This window comes from Sciurus vulgaris (assembly GCF_902686455.1).
Source record: "Sciurus vulgaris genome assembly, chromosome: 8".
Lineage (NCBI taxonomy): Eukaryota > Metazoa > Chordata > Mammalia > Rodentia > Sciuridae > Sciurus > Sciurus vulgaris.
The window spans coordinates 20,936,023-20,961,894 of NC_136468.1; the positions used below are offsets into that span (position 1 = coordinate 20,936,023).

General features: G+C 38.3%; 1 protein-coding gene across 1 annotated transcript in view; it reads right to left on the minus strand.

Annotated features, from left to right (window-relative positions):
• Positions 1 to 25,872, minus strand: part of EXOC4 (exocyst complex component 4) — a 795,814-nt gene that overhangs the window by 220,863 nt on the left and 549,079 nt on the right. Inside the window, exon 11 of the mRNA XM_079150158.1 lies at positions 9,586 to 9,805. Coding sequence (XP_079006284.1) covers positions 9,586 to 9,805 — 220 coding nt within the window. The remainder of the gene's footprint in view (positions 1 to 9,585; positions 9,806 to 25,872) is intronic.

Here is a 25,872-nt window from a genome sequence, read left to right on the forward strand (position 1 = left end):
CTCTCCTGCTTATCCACCAAGGAGTGGGCTGAGGCAAGATCAAAACGGACAGCAGCCAATCAACGTCTCAAAATATTTATCTCAAATGAGTCCAGTTTCATAGAGCAGTCCAGGTGACAACTAAGCTGGCCATCAGTAGCCCTACCTTTACTCATGATAGAAAGTAAATTCAGAGTCCTAGTTTAAAGTCAGGGCTTATCCTTATACTGATGTCATTCTGAAACAGGTTTGCACTCAAACTAGTTTCTTACGACCAAGCAAAGCTGGTAAACAAGTGTCACCAGCTGTAATTACTTTTCCGTTGGACTGTCCCTCGTGACTAAAGCCTTCCAGCTTGTTCTTTTGAAACTGACCCCATAACCCAGATGTAGTACATGGATTTTTGAAAAGATGCATCTAAATTAAAATCTGTTCCAAATATAGTGTTTGAGATGATGGATTGTTGAAGAAAACATTTGGAACAATGATTGACCCAAAAACCAAAAATTTTGAGATCATAAGGATCTTTACAAAATATATTGAGCTAGCAGCAGATGATATTCTGCAGACAAAAGAAAAAAACAATGCTTATTTCTAGCCCCTTTGGTATTACTCCAAATGCCTCGCTAGCTCTCCTCTATAGAAGTTAGTTTAAATATAGTTAATTTTTTCTCTCTTGGCTTTGCATAAAGCTACTTATAAAAAGTCTTGTTATCCAGGAACTTCTCTAAGAAAACCAGACAGATGAGATCCTATTTCTTTTTCTTTCAGAGATAAGACTAAAAGTTAAAGACATTTATAAAAATTGAAGTCAATTATATAATGTGCCCGGTCTGGCTGCATATAAAATAATTTCTCACCAGTCTAGTTCACAACCTTCTTCATCAACAGTTACAGGGACAAGTTTCTTTATAATATTTTATCAATAAATACCTTATTTGTATATTAATCACAAGCATCAGTGGTCAGTATGGAAAGGAGACAGCTAGATGAGTACTTCTGAACATCCTCAACAAAGCAATTACTCTCTCATTTAATATAGCTCTCTGTACATTCAAATTTTCTGTGTAAGACATTAAAATTCTGTGAGTAGCATCATGATAAAGTGCTTAGGGAGTGGTTGGGGATTCATTTCTGGACTAGAGGAATTGAAATGACCAGGTTCTGTTGTGCTATACATATGATAAATATAGAAAAGTACCGATCTGTAGGATCTGAGTGGTGAGTATGTGGGTGATCACGGGACATTTTTTCTAGCTTTTATGTATGTCTAGAATGTTTTCAAGATAAACTGTTTTTAAAATAATTTCATAATTGCCAGGTTCTTATGATGGTTTTCTAGTCATATATGAAACAAACTGTTGGTAAAGACTAGTGAAGCTTTTCATTTAAGAGAGAAATATTTTATTTCAGCAAATGTTTTAGCACATTCTCTTTAATGTTAGTGGATTTTTTCGGAAAGCAGCAATCATGTGGGCATATGGACCAATACCAGTAAATGTCACCGAACACCTCAATATCTAGAGCACTTCCTCAAGTCTTGCTGAATACCTGATCCCACTGTACTTCTTGCCCTAGTCTGATGAGGCAGTTTGGGTCACTATTCTCATTTTATGAGGGATGGGAGCTCAGGGAAGGTGGCTGCCTGGCTTGTCCTCAGCTGCTACAGAGACCAGATTTGTGCTTTAGTTGTTCTTCCCAACCCACCATGATGAAACTTAGCAGTCATTACTCTAAAAAATGTCTCTGAAGAATCACAACAAAAATTCTACAAAGTTAAAATGTATTAAATCAGCAAAAGAGTTAACCAAAGTAGCAACCTTGATGAAATGATCTGAAAACAGACAAACTGTAAGATCCTGAAAGTCCCACTGGGTAATGAAAGATTGAATTTGCTGAGCTGTCATGGAAGTGAACAGGTGAGTGCTGAAAGCTATGGTGACAATCTAAACAAAGACAGGAACAAAGGGCATCTTCTAGTACTCCATCTTCCTGGATAGAGTCTGAAGAAGCCCAAGTGGCTGCTCATGTGAGGCCCCTATTTGTCATGAAGAGGCCACACAATCCAGCCAGTGAATAAATAAAATAATGAGTAAAATTCAAAGAAAAATAAAACCGAGTGGTAAGTTGTGTTTCTTCAGGTATAGATCCCAAGACACCCTGGTTCTCTGGCCTATTTTAGTACAATGAGACCATCAGCACCATCCCTCTGAGCTTACAAGGGGGAGAAATCAATTGATCAGCTCTCTTTTCGACTTAATGATTTTCTTGATGACTTCTCGGAGACATTAAATGGGACTAATCTAGTTACACTAATAAAAGCTGAATCTATTCTGGAGCAGAGAGTGGAACGGCAACAACTGGCTGTGGTGTGGATGCCACTCAAATGCAACGTTCTTCATATTAACATAATCTGATATGATGAAAACAATATGCCGCTGCTGTGGCCACACTTCCTTGGGAAAACAGAAGAGGTTACTGGCAGTGTGTTGGTTTAGCTGGGGAGATAATAGGTTTGGGAATTGGTGTAATTATCTCTAGCAAATTATTATACTGTAAGCAGCTGTGTCCACCAACCTTCAATATGGCTCAACTAGAACATCAGCAATCACTCGGCCTACCAAGAACATTCATTCTGAACCCTGCCAGCATCTAGATTTTACACCATCCTGGGCATGTTATTTAAAACCAATACTTCTACACCATTTCCTGAGAGAGGGTCTTAAAAAAAAATATTGCAAATTGAATACACGTATTCTGAGTAACTTGCTTCTAGTTACTGACTGCTGTGGACTGGACAGTGTTGCCCCCCAATATTCTCCACTGAATCTCAGAATATGGGCTAATATGGAAACAGAGTCTTCACAGATGTAACAAGGTAAAGGTTGGGATGAGAGCATCAGGGTTAGGATGGATCCTAAATCCAGAGAAAATGCCTTTATATAGATGAGAGAAGGACAAATGGAGACACAGGGGAAGAGGCCATGTTGAGACTGAGGCAGGGACTGGGGTTATTCTGCCAGTGCCAAGAAATACCAGAAACCATCAGAAGCTGGATAAAGAAAGGAATAGTCCTCCTCTAGAACTCTGGAAGAACTGTGGCTTCAGAACTGTGACAGAATGAATTTCTGTTGTTTTAAGCCATCAAGTTTGTGATAATTTGCTATGGCAGCCCCAGGAAACTAATCCACTAGCTATAATGGTCATAAACACTGTGTGCTGCTTCTGCTGCTAATAAATGATCAAACTCCAGCAACAGGGAAAGGAGGTGATCAAATATGACTTCTTGTGTCAGGCCAGTGTAGTGGGGGACTGGAAAGAGAAGTGAGTAGGTGGGTGCTGCAGTACAGGGAGCAAGAAGTAGGTGAACAGCAAGTTAGGATAAGGAAATGCAAAATGAAACTCCAGAGAGATGGCAGGTGTTGGGGAGACATCAGTAGAGGTCAGAGGTCAGAAAGCCATAAAAGTGAGAAAAGGAATAGGCAGGTAACCTAGGAGAGCAGTCAATGCTAAAGTCCATGCCCATGTGACAAGGGGTAGGAAGAAGAGGGCATGTTTTACAACTGCTCCAGTTCACAACTGGAGTGTTCCTATGATGTTATATTATTCCCATTTACAGGGAAAGAAAAATGTACAGAGAGGTTAAGCAATTTGATCATGGACAAAGTCTGGAATTTAAATCCATTTATTCCTGAATCCAAAACTTCTATACAAAGTTTGGTTCAACATATCAAATACAGTCCTCTGTTATATATCTGACTGAAGTAAAGAATGCCTCAACTATAATTTTTAATGTTCTCCTTCTCTGGGCAATAACTGATTCCATGGAGTAGAAACTTCAGGCCAGTGGCTCTAATTCCGGCTGCATGTTGGGGTCTTTGAGCATTCTGCAAAACACGGGTCCCAAAGCAGGTCCCACCAGGCCAACTGATTGAAAGTGGGCAGTGGTATTTACAGGAAGCTCAAGGGTGATTCCAATGGAGCTGAGACTTTGCCATGAGCCCGCAGGTGTAAGTGGGAAGTGTCGCTGGCTGAGGAGGAGGTGAGAGTGTGGTGTTTGCAGGCAGACTAGCTATTTCACTTCTCAGAAGAGACGCTGACAAATACTGGGGCAGTGAGGAAAATGAAAATATGCTTTAAATGTTTCAAGACTGCTTAAAATTTTACTTGCACAGCTTATGTTTGTTCCTCCAGTGATGTGGGAATTTGAGCCCGAGCATTAGGAAAGCTGCCTCTGTCTCGCATTGCCTTACAGGAGCCAGAAAATGTGGGTTCTTCCTGCCTTTGAAAAGAACTTAGCAAAATTCAGAAATGTGCTAGACTAGGAAGCAGCTTCTGCTGCCACGACAAATATTGTTTTTACAATGTCTGGGCCTGCGTGAAACAAAGCGGAAAACTTATTTTTAGTGGCTACTGTTGTTCACGAGGTTAAAAGCTCAGAACATCAGATCCTATTTCTTAACCTCAAGCTGGGTCTGATGCTGCTGTATTAAGGACATGAACCTACAAGTACATCAGAACCTCAGAGTATATTAAAATCCCCTGGAAAGCAGATTAGCTCGAAGATTCCCAGAATGGGGTGAGGTTCTAAAACCTGTAGTTCTCAGAGATGCCGACACTACAGCCCATGGGTTGTGCTGTGTGTTGCCCTGGTCTAAGGCAATGCTTCTCAAACCTTAATGGGCAGATAAATCAGCTGGTGAAACAGACAAATGCAGATTGATTCAGAAGTCTGGTGCTCTTGTCCACAGACTGCCCTCCAAGTGCCACGGGGTTGGGGTAGGAGAGGTAACTCGTCCAGGGTCATTGTTCACAGAGAGTTGCCCATTCAGCAGTTTGATAGGTAAAGAATAAAAAATTAAGCATTAGTCCTCTGACTCTAAAACAACAACATGGAGGACCAAAGAAGAAAATCCCCAAGCCAATGATAAGCTAAAGAACAAAAGTGAATCACTCCACTCGATCCTCGTTCCAATGAAGAATCTTTGAACTATGAGAGGCATATAAGGGCTCCCTCAGAAGACTGTTCCCAAAAGCCATGTCTAGAATGCCAGACATAAGAGTTCCCAAATCCCATGGCCAGAATATGACTCAGGAGTAATGAATTTCTCTTGAGAGATTTCCTTAATTTAGTTGGAATCCATATGCTTTGCTTTACAAGGGTGGAAGTCATTTTGCAGAAAAAGTGACGGAGGGCTCTCAGATGGTCAGCCCATGGGCTGGATCCCATCCTGCCTTCATACTGGCAGCATCAGAAACTAAGAACTATGTCATTTTAACTTAAGCACTGTTAAGAATCTTAAATTCAAGTTCACAAATTTTATACCATGGAGGAAAATGTCCTTGTACTAAGGAAGCAGTAATTCATTCATCCATCTGCATTCATTCATTCACTCCCTTATTAAATACTGAGTGCTTCCTCAATACTCAAGTTATTTTAAGAGTATTCCAGGAACTGGAAAGAATCAACTATGGCAAAAACCCAAGCCTTCTATGTGTTGGACAGTGCTTCAGATGCTGAGGTAAGAGGTGGTTCAATGCTTTACTTCTTTGGGAGGCAGCACAAGGAAATGAATGATTTAGAGCTGTGCTTCTCAACAATGGTGAGAGTCTAGTTTGTTCTCTCAATATGTTTCAGATAGGTACCTTTATGAAATGCAATAAAAATACATTACTAGAAAAGAAAAAAATAAACTCACAAAAATGTCTAAAATATTAAGTCCCTCCCAGTTTTTTTATTAGTCTTGACAAAGTTAAATTGCTAAAAAAATTATAAAAGCATCTAAGTACTCACCTTCAAATTCTGTGTCTGAGATACTAGTAACACATACCTTGTGTACAAGCACAATCCTGACTATAATTTGAGTAGAATAGACTTAGAGCACAGATTCCAAGGTTATATTGCCTAGGTATGAGTTACAGTTTCACTTTGCTTCCTATACGATGGTGGATGAGTTATTAATTCCATTGTTTCTCAGTTTTCTCACTATAATAAGACCCTCACAGAAGTTCCTGCCATACAATCAAAGCACTTATAAGTCAACACACACAAAGTACTCAGAACAGTTCCAGCTCACGGTTAAATGCTACTGAAGTGTTAGCTGCCGTCATTCCCACTTACCTACTATTATGGTTGCTGTCTTACTAGTATTACCTCTATTATTTTACCAGTACAACTTTGCTGTATTATTTTGGGCCAACACTTGCATAGCTGGTTCACCTATAAAATGATACTTGTGTTCTCTTCTTTCCTCTTGACTTCCTTCCTTCCTTCCCTCCTGTGGGATCTGCGATGGCAAGTGAAATCACTGGTGGGAAAGCATATGGCACACACAGAGGTGCTCACTTATAACACAAATGTCTGTACTGCCCAGAAGCCATCTCAGAGGTGTAGGGGCACTGGTGCTCTCTTCACAGGGCGCCCAGGCACGGCATCTGCCCATCATTAACAGATGAAAGCAGCACTGAGACGTTTGTCCTTCCTCTTCCCTGGGGAATCTGTCTGGGCAGATGCCAGACGACACTGGGTCCTGCCTCAAGGAAAAGGCATGTCCTCCCTTCTATTCTGTGACCAAACAACCATCTAGTAGAGGGAATAACTGCAAAGGACATCTTTATGCTTCATGTAATTGAATACTTAACCCACCTGCACCTTTCACACATGCATGTATTTTTCCAATTCCCTTCTTAACTTTTGTTTTGAACTCTCAGCTCAAATTTTTGAGAATTATTCCTTACTTTTTTTTCACATTCGTTACCTATGATTACTTAGGACTAAAAACATAAAGGAGACACAGAAACAGTGAAACATGAGTATGAGAAATCATGATAGAAGACGAGAATTTCTCAGCATGGGAAAGGAAAGATAACCATCTTCTCATTTGCTTTTTAAAATCTCATAACTCTGAGAATACTAAATAAATGTATTATCTGCCCCTCCAGTACCTTGCATTTTCATAAAATAAAATTTTGATTGAAAAAAAAGGGAGGGCAACAAAATAACTAAATAACAAAGCAGATGTTTTTATCTCTGAAAACAAATTTAGAGGCTAATAGCCTGAATGGTCTTAGTCTCAAGATTTACTTACTTACATATAATTATATCCTGACAAGGTCAAAGACAGAACAGGTAAAATGGAGTTCTTACCGAGCCTCAGAACAGAGTAATTGATTTAAAGAACAAGAGGCGCAGTACACATACAAAATGGCTGGCGAGGAGGTTGGGAGTGATCTGACAGGCACGCAAGAGCACCGCCCAGAGATGACACTCAGGCGGCACAGGGCCTGACACATCCCACACAGCAGCCAGCTAGAGCTGGGTCTTAATGTGTCCTTGCCACTCAGGCTGAAAACAATCACGTGTAATAAGCCAGAATCTCCAGTTCCCAGACCCCCTGGAAGTGCCCTGCTGCCTGTTTCTCCCTTCGATTTCAGCGCACTAAGCATGTTACACTTGCTCTTTATGGCGCACAGTTCAGCACTTCAGGGAAATAACTACTGGATGGGTTTCTTATGAAAATGAGACTAATGTGGCCAGACAAAGCATGACAGTAAACATGTTTTTGTCATTATTTCTCATTTTTCCATTCTGACTCTGGAGGTATTAAGGACTCTCAAAACTTACTGATTGTGTCCATCCACCTACCCACCCCCATGCAGGCATGCATGCATTCAATGTGTTATTTATTGAGCATTTTCCTGCTGCCTGGCACTATACTATGCTTTTGTAACTTATCTTTTAGAGGGGAAAAAAAAAGAAAATAAACAAATTTGCAAAATTAATAAATACACTCGTGATAAATGTTAAGGAGGACAAAAACATAAACAACTTAGTGTCAGGGTTGGGGATGTAGGTCAGGCATAGATCCCTTGCCTAGCATGTGCAGGACTTGGGTTCAATCCCCAGCACTGCAAAAATAAATAAATAAATAAATAAATAACCAAGTACAATTTTTTTTTTTAAAAAAGTATTAAAATAGTGATTTAGGAGATTCCTTTGGGGTTCTGACACAAAGAGTATTATTTGATTCAGATGAAGAAAAATTAATGAAGAGAAAGTCCAGAGGCATGGGCAGGATGGGAGAGGAATTTGGAGACCAGTAATAACAGAGAGCTGCAATCAAGGGACAAGGAGAAGAAATGGTGTCACCAGAGACCAGTGAGAGTCAAACTGTGAAAGAAATGCCACCTAGTGGGACTTGTGGTTACAGAGGGAGGCACCCACAGCCAGGACCATGATCCGAAGGAGGAAGGAAAGGCAGAAGGAAGTTCTCCACCTCGTCCTCCTCACCCTTCAGCTCAGCTCATGCTTCTCATTGGAAGAACCAGATCAGAGCCATGTGGCAAGTGACACAGTCCACAAGGCTGAGCCACAGTCTTGAAAACGTGGGGAGGGGAAGGGGAAGTGAAAAATGGATACAAATCAGGAAAGGAGGGCTACTTTGGTGGGGCAGTGGAGGTGGCATGTCAAATAAGACCCAGAGAGAAGGTCCCCACTACGCAAAGGGCCACTGGAAGAGTACTCAGCAGAGGGAGGAGTGAACACGCTCCTTTGCCACTTTCTTTTCTCTGCACCCCAGACTTAATATAGATCCTTTCTCAGGAGCATATCAAACACAGGCCCAGGCAATCCAAACAAGCATCTTCCTAAGTGTGAGGCCTCTGTTCATTATTCTTTGTATCACAGAAAAATTTGCTTATTAAAAAAAAAATGCCCATTCTTTTTTAAGGGAAAATTCTGTAAAAAAGATCCTACAGGTAACTGAAGCAAGTAAAACTCCCTTCCATTTACACAGCTTCTCTTAAAGAACTCAAGCCTTCTACACCTTGAACATCACCATACTGTGCAACTTCTGCAAACATGAGTTTTATGCCCATTGTTCCCTTACATGAAGAAACACTAAAAGTTACGAGGTAATAAAGTCAATGTTCACCTGTAATTTAAAACTGTTCTAATTTTCTTTTAGTTTTATATTCATCTCCAAGTCAATAGCCAAAATATATATAAAATATACATTTTCAAATCTATTAATCAAAAATATCTATTTATAGATTGTTTTGTTTCTACTGCCCCCAAACCATTTCTTTATGAAGTCAAAGTAGAAAGTCCAATGTTAATGAGATCATTACTTGAATTAAATGATTTGACTTTTAAAAGTCAGTTTACTGGTTCAAATTCACCATGAACTAGTCAAGTTATTTATAGCAAGTCTTCTGTCAAATGGTGCAGAGGGTTTCTAGCTGGTAACTGAAGTAAGGTTGAGTAACTGAACTCCTTCCTGTTAATCCTTCATACTCTGGGATGCATGTACAAAAAGAAAGAATGCTTTTCAAGGACATATTCCAGGCAAATAAGGAAGAGTTGACTGAGTGTTAACGAGACTCACCAATTCCCACATTCAAAGTTAACCAGTTTTTTCTCAAAGATCTTAAGGAAATTCCAACTATGTTAGACTTAAATTTCCCTAGTGCCTGTTTAATTTATTTCCTCTTGTTTTGTCCCTGCTGAATATGGAAACAGATGGTAATCCTTCTTCTTTAATTCATGACTCTTGCCAAGTCAATAAAAACTGTTGATAAAAGCAGAAAGTTGTGGTGGATTCTTACCTGCAGGAGAGGCCGCTGCACCCCCAACACCTTCATGGTGTCTGCGTTAGCGAGGATCTTCAAGGGGTCAGATGTTTTAGTGACTCCTTCGATCTCCTTGTTGATCTCAGCCAAGACCTGATTGAGGAAGAAGTTTTTGATGTACTCGGTGAGAAACTCTCGAAGAGGACACTGTTTGGCTGGGCCAAGCCCCAGGGCATGCTCAATCTCCTGAATAAATCTGGAAGACAGAGAGAGTAAAAAGTTTGTTAAATATCCAGAGAAACGTTCATATAAACATGACACCATAACACAGGCCCATGGAGAGAGCAGGTCAGCACTCTAGCATTCATCTATACGTGATTTTCACTTTAAAAAATAAATTATTTCACTTAATAAATGGAAACAGGATAAAATAGAAAAACACAGAAAAGTATGATAAACAGAAAACAAAATTACAAGGCAAATTAAAGAGCACACCCACAAACAGCACATATTTCTCACTGAAGCCTTCACAGGTGTACGTATGAATGTTAAGAGAGAAGGGGGCAGGGGAGAGGGTCAAGGATACTCAAGTTTATTTTTAATGCTTTATTTTATTTATTAAAAACACTTGGAGCATACATAACAGAGTGTTAATAATGGTCAGGTCTCAGAGATGAGCATGCAGAATTGTTTACATTATTCTTGTACTTTTTAGAAAGAGGCAGGCCTTGCATTGTGTGGTTTGTTATGTACAAATTTAAATTACTACGGTTTAGTTAGATAATATCAGTCCCCTGACAACATGATTCAAAGTCCACAGTATCACAGTATAGTTACTACAGCATATGAATTCTGAATAATTGCGTAAAGTAAAAACGATGCTGCTAGCTCTTCCAAATTGTCTATGTAAATAATAGCCATGCATCGTCATCAGTGACCAATCACACGCCTTTTTCCAAGACTACTGGTAACTGGTCACTGCAGAGAGCCTCATGATACAGTCCATAGGGCTCAAGCTCAGCATGGAAAAGGTATTAGCTATTCCATTCATGTGCAGGCAGCCAAGTGTGTAGTTGTGTTGTCTCCTCCTCTCCCAGTGATAAGCCCATGTGACATTTTATAAAAATGGATAATTGAAAGAGGGAATTGGAGAACAAAGATAAAAGCACAGCAACAAAACTAAAAGTGATGGCATGGGAAGTGAACTCTGAACTGAATACAAATAGAGTTACAGAAGGAACAGGTGACTGTGGGGGTTTTGACACTGCTGCCATTTGAGAGACACGGTTGCCAGAGCAAAGGTGAGTTTCTCAACATAAGTAGGAAAGGAAGGAAGAAGATGAAGAGGGATGGGATGCCAGAGGAAGTGATGCTGGCACATGCTTTGCATTAGAACCCTTGCTATTTCACAACAATGAAAAAATAGAGGATCAAATGCTGGCCACTGACTCAAACATGGAAGGGATGTGAGAGCTTCCCAAGGCATGAAAAAGACTCTTGCCCTGTATAATTAAGTTCAGAGATGAAGGGGGGAAATACTCTTGGTAAGATTCTGAGGAATAGATAAAACATTTTAATTCTTGCTATGGCCACCCCAAAGGCTCAGGTGGTAAAGGCTTGGTCCTCAGCAAAATTCAGAGGTGGGGATTTGGGGAAGTGACTGGATCAGGAGGGCTCTGACTTCATCAGTGAATTAATCCATTGAGGAATTCGTAATCTGACGACATTACTGGGAAGGAAAGGAAACTGTAGGAGACAGGGCCTGGTTGGAAGAAGTGGGTGACTAGGGGTGTGTACTGGAGGGGTTTATTCCTCCGCAGTCCCATCCTTTCCCTTTTCCTGCTTTGAGACCCCTATGAGGTACTCAGTCTGCTCCTCCATGTTTCTGCACTAGAGTCAACTGATCATGGACTGAAGCGTCTGAGCCCATGAGCCAAAATAAGTCTTTCCTACTCGAAAGCAGATTTTCTCAAGTAGTTGTCACAGTGACAAAAAGCTAACATAATTCTTGATGTTCCTAATGTTATAGCATATTAAATATATCTTAGTTTTCTTATTTTTCATTCCCCTATTCACTTATAAATAATAGTCTAAGAGTTCTTAATTTTTAGACCAAATTTTTTGAAGTCATGAAACGTCTGTGATTTTTCTCATTGCTTCATATGGTGTTCACTGGCGTGGTCAGTTTTACAGTTCTACAATGCTATGTAAGCAAGGGCTGCCTTTGGACTTTTCTCACAAAAAAGGAGGAAGAAAACGAAATAGGTGAAAAAAATAAAATAAAAAGCAAGTGCAGATCAATAGATATTTGGTGATATTTACTACAATAATCTCTATATAAGAATTATATATTCTTATTTGTTTACTCTAGCATAAAGACACCCAGGGTAGTTTTACAAAAAACTAGAATACATGTAGGAGGAAGGGGCAGGGGTGAAATCTGGAGGAGGAGTGGGAATGAGTCTTTCAATTATAACTTTTTATAATCATTTGTTAAAAATTGTGACTGTATTAGCTGCTTCATTAAAAATTAAATTAGAAAGTTAAAAAAATACCTATACATATAAAAGATGATATTTCATAAATTACTGTGTAATTAGATCACATTTAAAAGTTTGGTGTACAAATGATTCTTTAAGGTTAGCTTTCAACCTAATAGTTTCTTTTACTTAATGAATCAAACATTACAGATAATCTTGCATATCACCAGTTAAATATTCATTAACCCTGGGGTATGTGCGTGCATGCATGTGTGCGCGCATGCATGTGTGCTGGGAAGGGGGTGCCATAGTACATTTGTTGGATTACCATGATAAAAAAAAAAATCAACCCAAAAATTCAAAAAAGAAAGTAGAAATTGAGATGGCAAGAGAAACAACAATAAGACTTCTTACTTGAAAAAGTAAGTAAAACATGAAAAAGGAAGTAAAAGCTTAACCTTGAACAAGAGCTCACAATCTTTAAGGAAAGGGTAAGTTGAAAAAGGAGAGGAAAATGGAGAAATAAAAGTAGTTAACCACGGCCATAATTTTAAGTTCTCCCAATCCCACATCCTGCCGGGCTGACCTCTTCTGATCTCCTCCAACCCCCAGAGAAATTCCCCACCCAGGTGCATCCTGGTCTCCTTGGTCTGCTTCCAAAAGATAACCGCTGTGATTAATTTGCTAATGAGTAAATACAACAAAATTCCCTTTATCATTTTTTTATATTATGAGAAATCAATCATAGAATTCCCATTTATTTTCTTCAAAGAACTCAGAACAAGAGTTTTCTGAGTAGAAAGTACTCCTTATATTTCCAAAATCTTAAACATTAAAACACATTTTTCCTAGTCAACCTGTTCCTAAACAGACTAAGGACGTCCCTAAATTATTCACATTTTCTTTTTTCCCAGTCCCATATTTGTCTCTGGTGTCCCTACAGTATGTAGCTGCTCCAAGCAGCACAGGCAGACGGGGCCCATCACTTCCTACTGAGTGATTTCTTTCAAATACAAATCATTCATTTCCTGAAGCACACTCATCAGTCTCCAGTGACACTTCCAGGTTGATGTTGTCATCTCTAACTGGAGGGGACCTATTCAACATGTTTCCAAATCTGCTTTTAGAACTGCGAGAGATCTCACTGTGAAGAAAGCATGAAACGTGGGAGGGAGAAGGAAAGAAAAAATTAGGGCTGTCTCACCAGCCTCTTTAGTCAAAAGTGGGTAGAAGGGCCGTTACCAGAGGCTGGGGTCAGGGCAGGGTGGTGGGGGATGTTGGTCAAAGGAGACAAATTTCAGTTAAGGAATAAATTCAAGAACTCTATTGTATAAAATAGTTTATATTTGAAAATCACAGAGAATGTAAATTTTAAGTATTCTTGCTACAGAAAATGGTAAATATATGAATGATAACCATGTGTTAATTAGCTCAGTTTAGCCATTTACAAATGTGTATTTCAAAACATTGTTATATTCCATAAATATATATAACCTTGTCAATTTCATCATAATAAAAATTTTAAAAAATAAAATTTAAAAATGAGAATCTATTACAGTAAATGGGCAAACTGCCCTTTCTCGGGCTGGAAAGACATGGAAAAAGAGCTTTTCTAGCTATCTGGGGGGTGAACCTCACTCACCGCACTCAGTGTCACTGTGTGGCCAGGAACAACCTAGGGAAGCAGAGTGGTCAAGAGCAGAGCACTCAAGAGTAAGTATTCTAGAGTCTGGATCTGGAATGTACCATCTTCAGTGGATAACTTAGCATCTCTTAGCCTTAATTTTTCTATTCTGTAAAATGGATGTAATAGTACCTACCCCACAAGATTGCTCTGATGATTCAATGAAGAAATAAAAATTAATCATTAGAATTAATAACTGCTAAGTAAATGATGGCTGCTAGTATTTTCATAATTTCTACTATTCCAATCACGTAAACCCAATGAGGCTGGAGATTAATGTGTGACATTTTATGATTGTTTTCACCTTGATTCTTTACTTTTCCATATGAACATCCATAACCAGCAATTGACATCATTAGACTGATACTCTGAACATTTCAGTAATAGATGCAGGAATGACCCAATCCCCAAGTGCAGAGAGGGCAAGTGTAAACTGTTCCCTGCTATATCCTTAGTACACAGTACTAGTTTAAAACCAGCACATAGTTAAAGTCTCAGGAAATATTTGTTGAAAAAAATATTGAATAAAATAAAGAATATACCTTGTGATTTATACCCATAGTTCCTGAAACTAGGACATGACCTACCTGACAACTAATGCCCTACTCCCCAAAATGTGGAGAAGTTCAAATAGAAGATTAAAAAAAAAAAAAATTATCCTGTATCTCTACCACTCCAATGTTAACTGGTATCTGTTTCTGAAAGAGTATTATCTGGTTCCTCTCTGCATTCCCACATTGTCTTTTTATTAGACAATAATAAATTGGTTGTCCATCCTTCTTTTTTCCTTGCTCTTTCGTAGTATTATAATAAACTTATTCCATCATGCTAATGAACATGACATTATTAAACCAAACATGTATTAGGCAACATCAGTGTTCCTCCATGTTTTTAAAAATAGATAACCCCACACTGAATGTTCATTTTGCTGCTGTTGAATTATTTCCATAAGTTATAATATTGTGGGCAGCTCCTCAACTTTTTTCATGACAAATCTATATTTTACTACCCCCAAAATTCCCACAATAAACTGCTTGGGTTCTTTCACCTGGTAAGTACTTTTTAAATGACCTGTTAAGTGTGAGATAGGAGAGAGAGGTAAGGGTATAGAGGAGAATCATGAAAAGAGTCCAATTTTCAAACAGGGCTCCTATTCTGTGGAAGTAGGAAAGCACTGAATTTTTAACAGTGAAAATAATCTCATTAGGAAAAAACACACTTCACTTCAAAGTTACCCTAGAACACAGATGGAACCCTGTCAAAAGGGTAAGAGCTAATCTCCAGAAGAGTTTTCACACTTGGGACTTGTAGCCCTGCAAGTGCCGAATGGGCAGACATGAAGTAAAGGTACATCTGTGCATGTAGGAAAGAGACCATGGGGACTCAAAGAACAGGATCTGCATAAGGCTGTATGCAGAGCATCTGATTACAGGATTTGGAAGAACATTATCCAAATCAGCTTCCTAAACCTAAGGTTGTGAAGTAGGATAAACCACAAAATAAATAATGAACGTATGCAGCCGATTCATCACATTTGATTGTGCAAAGCATGGATCTTATTTCCTAAATTCTAATATTGCTAGCTGTAAATATTTAACCAGAGGTTTTCATTTCAGATTATCAAGTAGGGAACCTCGAAAAGCATATACATATGCAATACCTGCATTTTAAAATTGACTCTTTCTTGGACTAAGTTATGCACTTTTAGAATGCACAAATGAGAACACGCTACCAACATTTCACCCAATATTTTCAAAATTTTTATCTTGATATGATTTCTATCCAGGGAAATTATAAATTAAATAAAATTTCACTTGAGTTTCCCAAGTCTCTTGCTTAGCTCAGCCTCCTTATCACAAATTATAGTTTATCATAAAGTCCAATTTTTCCATTTCATCACAGCCAAGAACTGTGATGGCTGCCAGCTGTAAGTATCATTGAACACAAGAGGTCTGCACTGTATTGTAGAAGTTGTGATGGAAGCAGGTTTATTTATTCATCTGAATAAAAAGAACTCTCCTTAGCGGACTGAGAACACAGTATATTCAAAATCCCTTCCATGCTTGATTTGTATGAGGGGGAAAAAAACCCTAGAATTTATAATAGAGTCCATGATAGAATGTAGTCCCAGACATGGACCCATTCTTACACAAAGGATGACCAGATGGTTGCACTAAAGTTAAGTGTGATTTCGGAATCAAACCCAAGTAAGGTCAGGCAAAAGACCAGGAAGGGCTCAGCTGCAGAAAGAGGCAGCCTGGCTTTTTTTTAAAGACATGTTTCTTGCTTCCTTGACTGCTCTCAGATATGACATTTAAGGCACAGAGCAAACTGGAAAACAACTTGAGCAAAGAGGAAAAGGAGCTCAGAGGAATTGATTTGCAATATATTCAACTTACTTGTATTATCTGAGTTGAAAAAGATCGTTTAGGAATGATTTACAAGGGACTCATTCAGAAACAGCAGCAACAGGCATATTTAAGACCATAAATCAGTGGAACATGAAAACCGAAGAAAAATCCATAAAGGTTAATGCACTTTGGAGCACATTTGCCTCTTAATTCATGGGAGTAAGCCATTGGCACATCAGGAAGAGCCTCTCCCCCAACAGTCTGTAATTGTTCATGCTGAGTCTAACTACTGTCTGTGCCTTTGTATAGAAAGATTTTCTGGGTAAAAGTGCAAAATAAGCTCATCATTGCTGAGCCCAATCTTGTCTTCAGCCCACAGCCCTAGGAGGCAATTTGCTGAACTAATGAAATAAAAAGGAATTTGGGTACTCTTATTTATAATGAGTGAAATTCATGTGTAAGACTAGAGAAGAAAAGAACTAAAAATCATTAGGTAAAGGGAGAAAAGAATATAATCTACAAAATTTGGACTCTGCAGGCTTACAAACAAATTCAACTTTTAAAACTCTTACCATGAGTATATTGCAAGTGATTCGCAACTGCATTTAAGTGTTCCCTCCAGACTGAAAAGCACTTTAGGTAAAACGAAGTAAGGCTCTTTCAAATGACAGCTGTTTAGATTTTTAAGCATATAATTTGGAAATTGAAGTGACTTAAACTATAACCCTTAACATCAAGAAATCTATTTTAAACACCTCAAAATGCACATGAATAAATAAATAAATAAATAAAGCCTATGGCTATAAAACTCAAAGGCAAAATAATCCTGCTTTTCTGGTAGGTTTGGAATTCTATTTTTATCTTCTCAGTTCACTTTACTCACAGTAAAATAACCTCCCCTTTATATATTTTTTAATAAAAGATAAAGCTGTCAAAAATTTTTTTCCAAGAAAAAAATGCAACTTATTACAAAATAACTAAAATAACTATCATCACCTGGAAACTTCTGTGTAAAATTATACTCTATTTTAGGTGTCCCGGATCAGGTTGGGCTTCAGATATTCTAATGCAAGACACAGGGGAATCTGGCAAGTCTTACCTGTTGCTGTGTCAGTAGGCGCTATGTTAATAATTGCTCACACCTATGGAGTTCTAACCATGTCCTGATCTAAGAGCTTTATGTGGAGTATTTCGTGTAACTCTGACAATTACCCTAGAGGACTGCATATTCCTATCTTCATTTTACCTAGGATGAAACTGAGCAACCGAAAAAATCACAGTAGCATTAACAGCTGACAGTTATATTGTTCTTATATGCCAGAACTGTTTTAAGGCAATCATGCTCTGCTTCATATATTCCTTTTAACACTATGAAATAAAGTACTTTGATAACTGCCATTTGGAAGAGTAAAGGAAGGCCCAAAAAGGTTAAGTCACCTTGCCAAGGTCACAGAACTAGTAAGCCTGGGATCAAAATTTGATTTTGGACAGTTTGGCTCAAGAGACCACGTTGGAGGTGAGCCTACCCTATCTAACATACTCCTCCAACATCACTGTCTCTCAAACATTCACTCCTATGCTCAGGACTCATAAGGTGGGCAGGCAAGTGGGGAACAGTCAACAGACACAAGTCCATGCTGAAAACCCTGGAGGGGTCCCTGGTGGGATCTCAGGTGGGTGAAGAAGACCACAGTATTGCTGAATACAAATACGTATCCAAGACAGCAATCCAGTAAAGCATAATCCCACACCTTTTGCTCGTAATCTGCAGTTTCAATCACCTGTTGGAGACTTTCATTCAAATGTCCTCTTGATAACTCAAATTTATGTCTAACATGGAACTCTTCACCGCTGTCCTCCCATTGTTATTTCAATTCTTTCTGTGCTCTCTAGTTTTGTACCATCATCACCTTAGTTACTTAGGATCAAGCTTAAAAATCACCTTTTACTTTTTCCTCAGCTTTCTATTCATGTAAGAAGCTTCCAGACTTAGGGACATTAGTTTTACATACTCTCTTGTGTTAATACGTGTATTCAGTGTTATGTCTTCATTTATTCAGGCAACATTTATGGTGTGTCCACACTGCTATAGGTGCTCAAGCATCCTTAGTCAAAGAACAGGAAATGGCCCACGGGCTGTCACTCACACAGCACATAATATATATGAATGGCATCAACTCAACTAGTTCAATGCTGGAGCCCAGGCAGACACTCCTGCACCTCCATTCTAACAGTCATTCCCTAATGCAGGTTCTTATTAAATGAGGTATGTAGATGAATGGATGGCACGTATAAGCTTTCTCAGGCTTTCCTAAAACAATTTCCTAACTGGTTTTCCTGTCCTCAACCCCTGCTTCCTGCAAGTATCCAAGAGACAGCTATCATATTAATCTCACAAGAGCACAGAATATATAACTACTGGCAATTTTGTCAACGTGCTCACCTTCTCTCACCTCCAGGTGTTGCACATGCTGGACCATTTACCTAGAACACTCCCGAATGACGTGTGTCTCACAGCCACTAACTCAGGGGTCACTTACTCCTCTACCTGTGTGTTAAATGACCTTTTACTATGCTGCCACATCACTCTACGTACAAAGATTACTCCTGCTGAGGAGTCTGCAGCCTAGCAGGTTTTAAGTTTCTTGAACAGAGGGAATATGTCTTCTTCCTTGTCGATAGTGTGTGAGGTTATGTAGGTACATAAAAAATAAGTCTGGCATTATTTCTACTTTTATGCATCAGCAAACTTCACTTTCTGTGTACTCTGTGCATTGAAAGAATAAGAATTCCATGCCTTTTCTCGTGGTGTCCGTGGGGTCTACTTCTGGTACACCCAGCATTTTCTAAATTGTGGCATATCAGAGTGGAGGTTTGAAAAATTATTATTTTCACTGAAGTCTTCCTTCAAGGACTAATTCAAAGCTGAATTAAAACTCTTTAAACTGCTCTACTTATTTATTTGAAATTCTTTATTTCATTATATCAAACATTAGTATTTTTCTACCTATGTTTTTCTCTCTCATAACAGAATTAAAGCTCCTTCAGAGCAGCAGTTATATCTTTGAATCATAACCAAAGCACCTAACAGTATGTCAAGTACGATGGATATAGTTAATAAACATTTTAATAAATAATATTAAATTACTATTACAACTTATTTAGACTTGATGTTAAAGGCCAGGACTTTTTAAAGGTTAGAATAAAATGCACAGGTTATTTTAAGGCTACTTTTAGGAAATAACTAGGGCTGGATAAAAATATGATGAAATAATTGAGATAGTGAAAGAAAATATAAAAAAGGTTATAAAATGAGATGAGGCAGGCATTAAGTTAAACATGTCAAAATGAAACATTTTAAAGACAAATTATCAGTAAATTCAAACTTAGTCCTTTTCTCAAATGTGAACTTCTGTGAATCTTTCCTAAGTCAAATACTACTCAGGCTTTAGAAACAGAAATTCAAGACTGGAAGTACTTCATGTGTCAAAACATGACTTATGCATCTGTTGGGATAAAATTACAATATACTCTTGCAGAAGAGACAGGTAGGCTACTTGGTTCTCTCCTTCACTGTTGCTCAACAGGATGGATTTCATTAAGTTTAATAAATGGGTGCTCTGGAAACTCATCTTGAATGATCTCTAATGAGTCTATTTGGCAGCTAACCTTGCTCCTGAACTTAGCTTATGATTATTTTTACTCAGCCCTTCTGTTTCTTGTCACTTGATCACCTGCCAACCTGAATGCAAAATGTTCTGAGAAAAAAGTATCTGTAAGTAGTAAGTGATCCCCTAGTGAGCAAATAGGATATGAGGTACAGACAATAACAATTAGGATATGATTCTTGACCTTTACACTTTTCTACTTACATATTCATTTATTGCATACTTGATTATCTCATATCATTGTCGGTTACTTTTTCTGCTCCTATTAACACTTTCCCAGACCAATATATAACATATATTATATATAATTATCTTGCAACAGTATTCACAAAGTTATTATTATATTATTATATAGTGGTTCGAAATACTTCTCAAATTTATTTCCTACAGAGTCCATTCCTACTTGAAAAGAGTATCACTTTTTAGATTTATTTTTGACCATGTACTGACAAACTACAGGGTTTCACCATGACAAATTGGGCTGGTGTAAAACCAGTATAATAATCCAGGTGCGGTGGTGCATGCCTATAATCCCAACAGTTTGGGAGGCTGAGGCAGGAGGATTGTGAGTTCAAAGTCAGCCTCAGCAAAAGTGAGGGACTAAGCAACTTAGTGAGACACTGTCTCTAAATAAAATACAAAAGAGGGCTGGGGATGTGGCTCAGTGGTCAAGTGCTCCTGAGTTCAATCCCTGGTACCCCCCTGCCAAAAAAACAAAACAAAACAAAAAAACCAAAAAAAAAAAAAAAACCCAGTATAATCTCGAAAGTGAACTAAGCTAAATATCCTGTGTTTCTTTCCTCATTTATAGACAGTTTCATATCATCTACTTACTAGACAGGAATTAAAGAATGATTATTCCTCCTGGGTGAAGGATATGTGAGATCTCTCTGTATTATTTCTTATAACTACACTTAAATCTATATCTAAATATTAAAAAGTTTAAGAAAACATTCTATTCTGATGATCATTATGATATATACATGTATTAAAAGAGCATACTCTACCCCATAAATATGTACAGCCATTATGTGTCAACTCAAAACAAAACATAAGCAATTCTTAAAAAAATTATTATCTCTAAAGTTCCATCTTATTCACGTTTTCATATTCTCTGTAAAGCTAAACAAGAGTTAAAATTCTGCTCACAAACCTGAGGTGTATAGATTATTACATTTGTATATTGAATAAGACAGAAAAAGAATAGTCTCCTGTGTGGGTGGGAACTTTCAGGTGAATATGTTTTCAACTGTGAAGGCATTAAAATGATGGAACACATAGCATTTCCAAAGAAAAACTAGTCCCCATAAAAGAATTACAATATTATCAGTTTCTGCAGAACTGATGTTCTTTTGGATTATGCTGATGACAAATACCTAAAGAACACAGCAGATAAAAGAGCGGTCCAGGAGTCAACCTCTGCATTAGGTGACTCTTTTCAGTGTGTGACATTCTTGGGCTGATTGTTGCTCTTAACTACAGAAGAACATGCAAGAGACAGAAATGGCCTATAGAAGTAGTTTGTATATGGAAATTCATGAAAAAATTTCCAGCCGTCATATTGGCAGTCAGATCCCTTTAACATGGTTTGTTTTCAGTATGATAGTAAACATAAAATTGTTCATTTTCATGAGCTCGACAATGAAAAATTATGGCCACAGGCATGATAGCTACAAGCTCAAGACTTAGTTCTGCATTTACTATTTATGTATTCAGGTTGTTACTACATTGCATTCATACTTGTTAATACCTGTAAGTGTTTTTCTGTTATTTCCCATAAGCATACTTTGTTTTGGAAGTGACATAAGCTCTTCTTGGACAGAAGGTATTCAATGTATTTTCTCTCTCTCTCTTTTTTGTACCAGGGATTGAACTCAGGGCACTCGACCACTGAGCCACATCCCCAGCCCTATTTTGTATTTTATTTAGAGACAGGGTCTCACTGAGTTGAAAACATTCGCTTTTGCTGAGGCTGGCTTTGAACTCTAGATCGTCCTGCCTCAGCCGCCCGAGCTGGTGGTGTGTGCCACTGCACCTGACTATTTTCTCTCTTGTTGAAAAGGATGCAGCAGCCTCCATTTTGCTACTTATTTTTGACAAACTCTAGGCAATAATCATTCACATAAGATCCCAGTAGCACCTGGGCATGGTGGAACAGGACTATCATCCCAGCTACTTGGGTGGGGCTGAGGCAGGACTGCAATTTTGAGACCAGCCTGGGCAAGCCAGCAAGACCCTGTCTAAAAAAAAAAAAAAAAAAAAAGCGTGCTGGTGATACAGCTCAGTGCAAGAGGTACCCCTAGGTTCAAACCCCAGTGCCACAAAAAACACATGACAAAACAAAACAAAAATACAAAAATCCCAGCAACAATCTAAAACATGATGCTAAACTTCCCTAACATAGAACTAATATCTGCCGATTATGAACAAGCTGTGCCGTAGGAGCTGGGGATGCCACATAATACAGTTCAAATGGACGCGTGATGACCTCTCATACCTGCAGTGTGTGTCAATGCTTACAAAGGACTTTTACTTATTTGAACTTCATTCTGCTTTGGGGGCTATTTTGATATTGATAATTATTTCCACTTTACTTATGACAAAACTGCGGTTCAGATAAGATTAGTAATTTGCTGAAGGTCACACTGCTATCAAGCTTTAAGACTGTCTAGAGCCCTGATCTGGCTGTTAATCAGCCCATCATTCTTTCTTCCAAACCACATCCTAAAAATGGCAAGCCCATATGCATGTAAATTTATAAGAATGCAAATTATATGGTTACAGATTCAATGATTCTACAAAATTCCCCAATGAGTAGAAACATTGTAAGTCAAGATTTTCATAACTAAATTTTGGACATTTTGGTAGTTTCAGAATGTTTTGTTGCACTACTATCTTCTGAACAAAACCATGGTGAGGTCTGATGTGCATACGTTTATTGGAAAGGTGAGGGGGCAAAATGGACAAATAAAAAGGAGCAAGGTGACAGGATCTAATATTACTGCTGTGTTTATAGGAAAGGATCCCAGTATGTATGACATGACACAAATGCAATTCACAGGCCCTAGGGAGTGTGAGAGCTGGAATTTTCCAACACTCGAGACTTGAGGCCAAGCACAGAATCGTGCATCTTCTGCCTCTTAGTTCAGTGTTCTATCCTCCAATGGCAAAAGTGGAAGAGTAATTAGACTATGTGGGTTCTCTTTAACCTGGTTGGCCATTTCCCTTAACAGCACAATTACCCTGCTAATGAGATTAAATTTGGTTTAACTGAAGGATTATTTCACTGCAGAGCCCCTGCTGACTCTGGCTCCCAGAGGACCCATGGCTCTGTTGATGCACCCATCTAGCGTTCATTTGCCTTAATGAAAGCCAGACCTAGGAATCAGCCTGCACAGTACAGGAAAGCACAAGGGCTTTTGTTTATGTTGAAAAAGAGCCTCATTTAGTCACTCTGAATCTTCCTAATACCCAGTGAAATATTTATTAATGAGTATCAGCACAGCAAGCCAGGAAATCTTATTTGCATTAATTTAAACCATAAATAATTGAAGGTAGATTTCATTCCTTAAGTCATGGTTTCAGAAAATCCTCCACAGCATGCTGAATGAAAGAGACCATTAGAGAGATGAAATGTATTAGAAGTTGAGGGTGGTAGATGCTTTTGCCTACCCTTAGACTATATGGATGGTTTCCCAATCATATGTAATTCATTATCCTTTTACCTTCACCTCAGTAGAGGTGACGCAATGAGACAATGGCTATTTTTTCTTATTTCTCTAGGTTAGGATCACAAGGAACATATTTGTGTCATTCATCAGGTTTGACCAAAAATTGGTTGTAAGGGTATTTGGGTATCTATACACTTACTGAACATTTACTGTGCTTACCCCATGTCAAGCATGACTAGATGATTAAAATGAGAATATGAACGCAGTACAGAACCTGCCTTAGTGTAGCTCGGGCTGAACCATGCTGAGTGCAAACCACACCTCATCCCTTATTAATGGTCATGAAATAAAGGGTTGCAAATAGCATGAGGGTGAGGGAGGAGGGGGATAGAGGAAGACGAACAGGATAGGAAATAGCAGAGTGTATTATATTTATTAATAATAAATTGTGTAATTTTTCTAGGTATATATTTATTTTATTTTCCACTCAAATAGGATGTACTACTACAGGATGTCCTTACTGTAGGTTGGAAAAAAAAAAAAACAACAAAAAAACACTGATTCACAGAAAAAAAAGAGTTTCAGAATTATTCTCCAGACAGGCCAGGAGCACTAACTGTTAGGATCCACGCTCTATTTGTTTACAGACCTTATCGTGCTCTCGACTTTAGTTCCTTTGAGGGTATGGTGTGGGTTAGATTACCATTATTGATTATTCATAAAGAGCAAATATAACATATTTGCCCACCAACAGAATCTAAACTGGGGGAAGCCAGTAAATAGTTGAGCTTACAGCCGACAAGAAGAAAATTCTTTTCCAATGCAACTTGCCATGCTCCTTGTCCTTCATGCCCCTTGGGAATGAGCAGGGGGACAGACTGCATCGTGAAGAGGCAGTCAGCACTGGAAGGGAGCTGCCTTCATGCTCTCTCATCACCGGGTCCCCGTGCCTTGCCTTCATCATCTCCTCACACCAGGTTCTGGTATCTGGTGGGCATCTGTCCTGCAGGTTGTAGCTCTTGGCCAGCTGCCATGTAGTGATGCTTTTACTCAGTTAGAAAAAAGGTAAGCTTAATCAACTTCAACTGTAACACTGAGCCATTCTATTCCCCAAGATAATTCATGTAAGTTAAAATGCTGGAAGGGAACAAAAGCACGAGATGATCTTAAAAATTTTATATCTTGCTCTCAGACTTGAGAAGTTATGCATGCTTGACACTTTATAGTATTGTTATTAGAGAAGAGAAGACGCTTGCCTGCTAGGTTTCCCAGTAGGAAAAAAAATTATAATTAGATGTCAACACTGTCAGTTACTTCAGTCATCTGAACTCTGAAAGCCATGGCCAGGGGATCACCATGCAATGTTTCCTTGAATGAACTTTTTTTGGCTACTCTTCCTCAGATTATTTGGCTTTTTGAAACCAAAGAAAGAAAACCTTATTATCAGAAAACTGAAAATTCAGTGTAGGAATAGCAGTTAACATGACTGTACTTAATATTGCCTAATGAGAACAAAAAAGGGATCTTATTAAAACAAAACAAAATTGTTATTCTTAGAGTTCCAAATGTTTAATTAAGAACATCATAGAAAAAACCAAAGTGATAATTTTAGGTCTTGATAAAGGAAAGGAAAAGTCTCTTTCTCATTGGTCAATTAGTTCTCCAGAAGATGCTATCATAAAAATGCAAAAGGAATCATAACAGTCAGAAACTAGATCATTGAAGGATATACAGTCTGTGTTCTGAAATATATGAGCAATAGTCTGTCTATATAATTTAAATGTGATTTTAACAGAATCCAAGAGGAATGCCAACTAGATAGTAAAAATAATCTTAACAATTCAAATTTGTTTTCAGAATTTTTGAGTCACTTTCACACTCATTATCTAATTAAATGCCACCCACATCTGATGGTGGTATCCTGGGACTTTTATCTGGGGAAGGAATGTGTTTGTAAGCCAACATTTAGAGAGGAAGGAAAGAAGACTGGATGGATGGGTGGCTAAATGGAGGGATGGATGAAAAGTACATTGTAAAAACCTACAGCCAGCTGATTCACCAAATTCTTGGGATTGAACCTATTCCTTTGAATGTGCATTATTATTTCCTTTAAAATGCTTTAATGAGATCAAGTAAGGTGAAAAGAAAATAAAGTTATCTCCAAACAAGTTCCATGGCTATGACTATAATTCTTTTATACCACCTCTCTTCCCAGATTATTACACATGCCTTTGGGTTGGTCATTTCTATTTCTACTTTACTACATGGCCTACATTTTATCAGCAGATTAATCTGCATTAAAGATCTATTCCACAGTGATATTCCATTTCTCAAAAACCTACAATGATTTCTACTTCCAACAGGTGAATCCTGAGTTGTCTCTGGTTTTCAAGGCCTTCCTATGCTTGGCCCACTGCTTTCCCATATCTCTTTAGAATGCTCATTTGATTATTATCTCATCAGAATCCA